General features: G+C 31.2%; 1 protein-coding gene across 2 annotated transcripts in view; it reads right to left on the bottom strand.

The window, feature by feature from the left end:
- Nucleotides 1-673: 673 nt before the first annotated feature.
- LOC128206747 (E3 ubiquitin-protein ligase rnf213-alpha-like) overlaps nt 674-9,648 on the bottom strand; it is a 93,722-nt gene continuing 84,747 nt past the window's right edge. For both annotated transcript variants that reach the window (XM_052909415.1, XM_052909416.1), the window contains exons 91-96: nt 8,846-9,059; nt 7,574-7,648; nt 6,635-6,829; nt 5,951-6,049; nt 4,845-5,050; nt 674-4,522 (exon numbers count right to left, since the gene is read on the bottom strand). In XM_052909415.1, the coding sequence (XP_052765375.1) occupies nt 4,345-4,522; nt 4,845-5,050; nt 5,951-6,049; nt 6,635-6,829; nt 7,574-7,648; nt 8,846-9,059 (967 nt within the window). In that variant the 3' untranslated portion in view covers nt 674-4,344. The remainder of the gene's footprint in view (nt 4,523-4,844; nt 5,051-5,950; nt 6,050-6,634; nt 6,830-7,573; nt 7,649-8,845; nt 9,060-9,648) is intronic.

Genomic DNA, 9,648 nt, shown 5'->3' with positions numbered 1-9,648 from the left:
TAGTCGGTAAATCCATTTCGCACGAGACGGAATGTCGAGTGCAATATTTTATTGCACAAGCAACGGGAAGTGGCACTATCCCACAGATCAACGGACCAACATCATAGTATTGTGTTTTTTATACCTTTAAGATAATATGTGAAATAGAAGTAGCAGTAGTTTTCTAAACAAATTTAAATTCGACGACAGGTCCTATTTCGAATGCGTATTATTGCCGAAGTTTGATTTTGCACATGCACACTAGGCTACTGTGTGATACAGAACCATAAAACACAGTGTGTAATTAATATGGAAAAAATATTCGATGTCCATATTTTATGGTCAAATCAGGCAATATTTAAGGGAATAGAAAAAAAAATGAAATTTAAACTTTTATTATTCGGTTGAGTGTTATAGAGTAGTGGATGATAGGAACATATTTGGGAAACTCACCGGGAACTGTTTATGTTTCGAAACATTCGAAAAAAATAGAATTTCTTTAAGTTTTGTTTCAATTATTTAATAAAATATGTTTTCCTTCGAGTATCATTTATAAAGTTTTGCTCGAGACATTCATATTACTATTTAATAAATGTGCATGTGATCAACGGCATTTTGGGATTTTGATTTATTCGTTAAATAATGCATATTCAAATACTTAATCGGGGGCCGGTAACAAGACAACACATTAATGTAAAATGATTTATTGTAAACATCAAACATGGTATGTATGCCAAGATTTAAATGTAGACATTTTAGCATATTTACGAATTGCAAAGAAGTATTATCAAAATCAAATCCAAGATGTATTAAGTGCTTGCCACCAAAATAATGCATGAAAAAAATGAGGACATATAATGGCTCTATAAAAGTATAACAACTTCTTACAGAGTCATACGTCGTACAATATAAATGATAAGTAATGAGAATTATGGCTTAATAAAGCACACTTATACAGTTTCTTAGAAACGTATAACCATCCATAGCATGCAATGAATTTATCACTGCAATGGTGTGTTTGATCTTAATTATACTTCTTCTTATCACAAACAATCCACGTCTCTTTTCTAAAACCATTGACACACTTTTTTTGTTTTAAATTTATAACTACCATGTTTGAGAGTACCATATATATTTAAAATCGATATGAGTTGATATAATCACGGAGAAGAACAATGCATCATTAAAAATATAAATACCGAATCAACATGCTTGATGCCACTTTTTATATTTGACATTCAAAACATATTTTGGTGAAAAACATTCATGCAATGCAGAAAATATAGTAGAAAAACGATAATTCGTAACTGTGTGAACCAAACACAACAAAAGATTGATTAGTAGCAGTGGATGAATAAATTATATCTAAAACAAATGAGACAAAAATTCTTACTAGAACGTGTTGGGTCTAATATTCAAAGTACAAAGGTATATCGACATTTATCAAATCAAACAGTGCTGGGGAGAAAAGTAATCCATGTTAGCTTAAGTTTTGCACATTCTTTCAAAGAATGTGAACTAAAATTGATTTGAACAGTTAATAGCATGATGTTTAAAATAAGTACTATTGTTTTATTATTATAAAATGTAAAACACATCTGTTGAAGCTTTTGATAGTTCTGTAGCAATCATGTGTGATATTACTTACATGAACTGAAGCCAAAATCTTTCATAAAAAGAAAACTACAACTAAAGAAAGCCAACACAATTATAATGAGCCAATTGGCTTAGATACGAACTTAGTAACGTATTTTAAAATATGTATATAAATAAAGCAAACATTTAAACAAATACGAAGATGTCAGGGAAACAAAGAATTGTTAAAACACTCAAAGTAGATTTATAAAATGACATCTTCCCAAATTGTCCCGAAAGTCGAATGTTACAAAATGAAAATCTATGCTTTGTAAACCTTAAATATTAGTAAAATTTTGAATATCTAAACAGGAAAAAGCTTACTGAAGTTTTTTTAATAAACAACATTCAACCGCGGATACAAATGACAATCGTTCATCATTATTTATCATAAAATTTGTCACATATCAGCTTTAATATAAATATATGATCTGTCTAAGATAATAACATACTTTTTGATAACTACGCAGCTACAACCAATGCATACGATATAATAATAACCGATATGTAACAAGCAACATATAATGCAGACACAATCATAAACCCTAGAAATACAGTTCATCAATTTAAGAAAACATTAGGTCAGCGCGATGAAAGTTGTAACGACCTCTTCATACTTCACGATCGTACACTAACATAATAATTTTCATTGCATTGTAAAAACTCAGTTAATCCTTCTAAGCATATTACACGCTATAAGTGCACTCGAAACGAAATAAAGCTTACACAAACTTTTTATTTGGAATGCAAATCTACATAATTTATGTTCAGAGTACGATTGAAAAGAAAGCAAGTTTTTCATGTAAAAGATGACATTTTATCCTGACAAATTGCAGTTTAAAACAAAATCAACTTATAAAAGACGTAAAATGTACACAATAAATATAACAAGATAAATATGTAAACATCATGTAAAAATATTTAAGATAAAAGATTTCTGAATACAACAAAGGGACCAAACATTAATGTGAACTAATTTTTCCTACACCAAACCTATTGATTGATACGGATCTTCAAGTGTTGCAATAAGAGCCTGCATATTATTCGAAGGATATTTTTCAAGGTATGTTTCAAGCCATATCAATTTAAAACAAAATCTGTTGCAGTTTCACAATCGAATAGTAAATCTTGCAAATATTTCAAATATATCGTAACAACTTTTTTCTAAAATTATAACGAACCCTGATTTTGAATGTATCTCGAAATTTGTGCATCCATTATAAATCAAAGTAAAACCTATACTTTAAATAAACAAATCAACAATACTATGTACATATCTTATACACGTGCATTGTGTTTCAATTTTAACAGTCCATCAAGATACCATTTAACTATTTTATGAGGTTATGTTAAAGCCAAGTATGTACAGCGTTACAAAATGAAAACAAAAGCAATTCAACATGAAACATATTAAAAATAATTATAAATTAATTTGTAACATCATTAAATAAACGTCAATCAAAATGAAAGGCGGTCTATATGTAAGATTATACTAGTCTGCTCTTCCAACAAACCAATAAAAAGCATCATTTTTGAAACATCACCACTCTAATCTAGCTCAACTATGTTAATGTCATTATATCACACAGTATGTGTTAATAATCGAATATCACATGCTAATGAATCAAAGGTATTCAAGGAACATGCTCAAAACAAATGGATTCATATACAAAATATACATACAGAAAAGTAATATATACAAAACATACAATCATATAAACATTCATAATACAGTAAAAACTACAGGGTCAAACAACACAACACAACGATTCTCAATACATAAAAAAGAAGACACAGAAAAGCGCACACACAATAAAAAACAACAACAAACAAACACTATGCTATAACAATCACAAGTTATAGCAAATATTTTACAATATCAGATGTGTATTTTCCCACAATAATATAGTTTGTTATTTTCACTGTAATAATATGGAAAATCGCAACACTAAGACGCACTAATTCTATTGTTTCAAAAGAACTTATTAACCTAAAAACAAAATAACAGTAAACTACGTATTAAATATAGTAGTCCATTCTTACATATAGTCACGTCAATATTAAGTCTTTATTTCCAAACTTCAATTCAGTCAATAATAACATTCTCAACAGCTAAAACAACGTATAAAACAGGAACTACAAAGTACGCGATAGCATTTACAAGTCATGTATTTAAAAATCTTTTATATTAAACACGGGACAGAGTACACTACACATACATGTACACCATGTTTCATTTGCAAGTGATAAAATACAAACAAATAAAAAAAAGAATCGCGTCTTAGCATCGGACAAATTCAATTAGGAGTTTTCATCAAACACATACTACAAAATTGTTTAACTACACAATGATCAACAGTAACCTTCCCTTTACAAATTACCACATTATTAAAAGTGCAATACAGTTTCAAACAGATGTGCCAAAACTATCAATACTAAAATACATTGTGATCAAAATAGTTGTCTGGTAAAACAATAAGTGCAAATAATCATGAAAGCGAATAATAAGCATATATCATATGAAAATACAAAACAAATCAGATAATAACGCCCACAAAATAGCCAATAGCAATTACATAATATTCAAATATGAAAAGGTCAACCAAAAGCAATATATGAAGTCCTAAATATTATACAAATGTTCAACTGTAACCATTGTTGTCTCGTGAACACGTGCATACTTTATGCTGTGGAATGAAATAGCACTTTGAAAATGTCTTACGCTGCATTTCAGAACCTTTGATCGTGTCTTCGTGTCATATACATCTTTTGAGTGAGCTCAATATAGGCTGCGATCCAAGCGTAAACAGTGTGCACTTGCAAGAGTCCATTTGGAAGGTTTCCCAAGACCTCATTAAATGGAACATCGGGGTTTTCGTCATTGTAGTTCGTTAATGTATCTCTGAGACTGTAATGGAGAAGATCACGTGTTTATTAAAACTCACTGGTAGACGTTATTGCAAAAAAAATGAATAACAATATGAACATAAAATGTGAGGGAACCCTTAATTTGTATATTTCATATATATATATATTGAACACATGTTTAAATGCCTACCATGACTTTGGTATTTTAAATTTATGTTTATTTGATTGTTGTACCTAATTTGACAAGATTCAAAAATTCCACATAGACATGTATTTTTAATTCTATATGTTTATTTACGTTTATACATTGGAGTTACTCGTTGTGTAACACTTTTTTTCGTGCTCATAGATATATGGCATACCTTGTCCCAGATGTGTCAACATAATCCGGATCATCCCGGCGACCTACGTCTGAGGTGGCAATATGTAGTAATAGACACTCATGTACAAACGACACAAACTGCGCATGCATATCTTCCGGAAGCCCCCTTACATAAACTTCGAACTCTTTTTTCACGTTGTCCGGTATCGGCTGATGGAATTTATCATCGATATGCTCAAACACCACCTTTATCAAGTAGATTTTTTATATGTTATTATTAGTTTCAACACAAATGAGGTAATTTTGTTCTTTTGTCAGATGCCGTTGATTAAGTGTCTGGTTTGTTATGCAAACTATTATACAGTAACGCAACAGTAAAACGGCGTATTTAAGTTCGCATTAAATATCTTTTCAACACATCAACTCTTCAGCAGTCAATGATATAAAACCTTTCTATTAAAGCTGTAAAAAGGTTGCCCTTTAGCTAAATTGTTTATATAATTGATTTGATTGGTAAGAAGTAAAGAATTTTTACATATTTGCGATTTTTTTAACATTTTGGCTAACTTTGAAAAATTGTAAGAAAGAAGCAGTTTTATATAATTAGCTGCAGCTGCCAATTAAAGACACTTGGATTTTCAAACACAACACATTTCGGTGGTTTAGTTTATACAAATTTCATTCAGCTCGATTATGACGAAAGCTGTGATAGTTTATATAACCACTCTCGAGTCCGATTCCTGGGTAAAACCTTTTGAGAGGCTATGAGAAAGTAAGTGGGGACAAACCAGTACTTGAGTCCCTTTTCAGAGGCTGTGATAAAGTAACCTTGTGGGATCGAACCGACAACCAATTGGTTGAAAGGCGGACTCCACTAGACTAGTTGCCCTTGATTGATTTTATAGGTTAAGTATTTAGTTTATATCTATTGCATATGGTCATAAGATCATGACCATAATCATACTTAAGTAGTGATCGTCATTTTAATTCTAAAACCAGGCTTGGTCCATAATGTATTTGTATACGGTATATACCAACGCGACTGTCTGAGTGATTCTCAAACACATACATTTGCTAGTGCTACTTTTTTATGAAACCAGACGCGGTTATAATAAACCAACGAAACTATTAAAACGCTTTACATACATCATGTTGAAAATGGCGATCTACCATCAGCATCGACTTTCGTAGAGAAAATAGCAGCCACAGAGATCTTACGTGTCCGAGTGTGCAAACTTGTCTTGCCTGAAAAAAAACAGAATTTTGAAAAAAAAAACATCCTTTGACAGATTGCATCGATCATCGATACTATTGATTAAAGGTCAAACACAATGCAATTTATAGCAAGGCATGTAACACACATTTTTGATGTTTTACTCAAGTGTCTCACTTGTGTATATCTAAAGCTTGAGATAGTACACACAGCGTTTGATCAAAACGGATCAAGAATAAGACAGTACATAAAAGCGTGAAATTATCAGAATTCTTTTCTAAGTAAATATGTATATACAGATATATACATATTGGTTTAAGTTATCATTCAAAAACCCTTCTGGTCTCATAGTAGCAAAAAAGTGCATCTTAACTGCAAAACTGAAACTAAACTTTATTAAGTAATGTACCTAAAGGCACGGAAAGAAATTCGCACGTTTTTATCAAATTTTTAAAACAGACATTATCATAACAGTCTGAAGATTCCAAGTATTTTACTGGTTTATTGGTCTTCGTCTTTGCTTCTATATATCTCGCTGAATGCTCTTTCGCTAGACATCACATGCTTAATTTAGATCCACTTACTTTAAGCAATACTTTTTTTACGAATAGGTGTACCTTTTGGCTACACAAGGCAGTCTTTTCTAAAAGGAGCGTCTTTGTCATAAACATATTCAAAAATATGTTCGCATCTCCACCCAATGTTCGAAGGAAGTTTATAGTCACGACGAGCTGATCTATCGAATTGCACAGGTCCGGTAAATCTTGCAATTCTTGGATAATAGAATGCTTGTGTTCCTCACCTAATTCAACCTGGAATGATAGACGGACGCATCTTTATTTTTTATAACGGGTGCAGGTATGTTACGGTAATACATTTGAAAGTATATATATATTGTTCTTAAATGTCAAATGTACGAAATTAATAAAACCACCTGTTTTGGACATTTTTTGTCCAATGATGACTTGTTAAATCTGTTTGATTTATGAAAAATCACACATTTAATGCAAAACCATGTCAGACAATAAGCAAAATATATTGTAAAAGACGAAACATCCTATTCTCTTAACTTCTGATATCATGTTGATAAATTTGTATTCGCTCTATTATTACTGTTAAAAGCAGATGTACATTGTACACATAAACATCTTTATTTATTTATTATATTTCTTACACAATCATTGTATACAATGTATGTATCACTTGGATGTATCAGTTTGCAATAATTGCACCATAATCGATTGATTATTTCTATCTTAATTCCAGTCATTGGTGCTACGTAAAATAGTACTTGATTGTTTGTATATCTGCACTGTAAAATTCAACTTATGTTCAATATGAAATTAATCAAATTATGTTTCATATACTGCCGATATATAGGTAACATAAAGCCTCGATGGGCCGGGTGTAAATGTAAAACTATTCATTATGAAATGTAATTATGCTATGTACACATGTCACTATAATAAACAATTTACTTACTTATATAAATATCATATAATATACATATATATAAATATTTATTGAACTGACTGTTATGTCAAATGCCAACTTACTTGCTGTATTTTCTCCTGCAAAGACTTAAACGCATCCGCTCTTGTTACTTCTGTTACATATTGCATCGTATCGATCTACAATTATCATAGAGGCGGCATTTAGTTTACAGAATATGTGCTAGAAACTATAAGCGGAAAAACGTTTGTTAACCAACACTGCCATAAAGGAACATAACCTTAACACTTACTGGTTAGATGGCATTCCGTTAAACTAGCATTAATATATAATGACACCCTTACTCTCTACTTTTTTCCTGAATACGTTTACGCGCAAAAGAAATACGAAGGCATTAATTAATACAGATGTTTTTGGTCATACATCATATCAACAGCCGTCCTTTGTATTATTGCAAATGTTTTCAGTGGCGTGTTTGCATATATATATCAGAATTGAACTGAATAAGTGTACCTAACTAATTAATTCAAATCAGTTATTTTTCACATTTCTATTCCTCAACCTAATATTTTTCTTTAAATATTCTGTTTGGAGATTTAACGAAATGAGTACTCAACATTTTTTGACAAATGATTTAAAAATGGTAAAAAAATAAGCACAATTACAGTTTGAAGAGAGGGCGACGATGTATGGATAGCGAAGAGTAGTACCATAGCATGTTGGTATGCCAATCACTTCAAAATATTTTTTGAAAAACACTATTTGTCAGTCAAAGGAGTGAACTTATCAATTCACAACACAACGCTTTATAGCATATTGTCAGCAAAGTGCAGCTTAACTATTATTATAAGTTTTAAAATTCAGAACGCCTTGTTTGCGCTCCATAAGGGGCACAGTCAGTCGCAAATGTTGATTGCTTTATTAGACGAATCAAGCTCTGGATATCTTTTCGTAAAATGAATCTTATGTCTAGATATTTTTGCTTTTGACAATTTTGCCAATTTGGCATAAACATACCAATAAAATATAAGTGTTTTGTTGTTATAATTGCTTAACCTTGTAAATTCTTTGAACGACTCTCATAATCACAGACTATGTTTGCTGGCATATATTTAAGGTATGTTGCGATATTTCGTTCTCATCTTTACACCGTATACGATAATGTTTACCAAACTGGTTTGTGGCAGTTGATGTCATAATAATTTAAGAAACGAAAGGTGGAAAATGGCCTTTGTTTGTCTCTTTTACGAGGTATTTCGTCTTGGCAGGAACATCAAATGACTAAATGCACTTCTATGTTTGTCGATAACCTTATTTTATCTGACATTTAGCATATTCTTATCGCAATTGCATATTGAAGTGCATATTTGCCTCACCTTCAAGTGGGATTTGATGTCTACATTGGACTTCGATATCAGATACTGGTCTACAAGCTGCCTCTGCAACCCTTCGAAGTCGTATTCAATTCGGTTTTCCTGTCCAATTACGAATGTGCTTTGGCAATTGGCAATTATCAATGGAATGATATCATTTTCGTGGTCATAGCTGATCAAATGTGCAGTTGTCAAACCAGTTGGTTTCACGCTTTTCCTATTAAGAAATAAACAAATTCGACAGACAAATTACTATTATGCATCGAAAACAAAGAACATCATTTATCTGCTAATTTTGCCTGTATACACTAATTCCTGCCTATGTTATTTTGTGTATGTTGTGTTTGTAAATTGCTTTATATATGAACAAACATCTGTAAAAAGCATTATCTAAAAGGTATAACCTAATCACTTTGTTGACATTTCATAGGTAAAAGAAATAAAGAAACACATCTACATTCTTCGGTTATTTAACCATTTATGTTATTGAAGTGCCCGAGAAGTAGAATATTAACCTTAATACAACTCATGTTCTTGATTCACCGGGGTATTTTTAAGTTTCACAAGTCTATTACTATTGGGCTATTCATCTGGCAATCAAAATTAACCTTGGCATTATGACAACTTATTACCCGAGTCAGCCTTATGTTTGCATGATAGTTATTCATCTCTGAGTATAAAACATGTTCATTTGATTTGAATTTATTTTTACTTGTTTTACTGTTTACACCATATGTATTTCTTTGTTTTCCTTATTGTACTTATACTCATATCAGAAAGGGAACCTGTAACACCATGCAATGAGT

The sequence above is a fragment of the Mya arenaria genome, chromosome 10 (assembly GCF_026914265.1).
Source record: "Mya arenaria isolate MELC-2E11 chromosome 10, ASM2691426v1".
NCBI classification, from domain to species: Eukaryota; Metazoa; Mollusca; class Bivalvia; order Myida; family Myidae; genus Mya; species Mya arenaria.
Note: the sequence above shows the minus strand (reverse complement) of the source record. Positions and strands in the feature narration are given on the sequence as shown.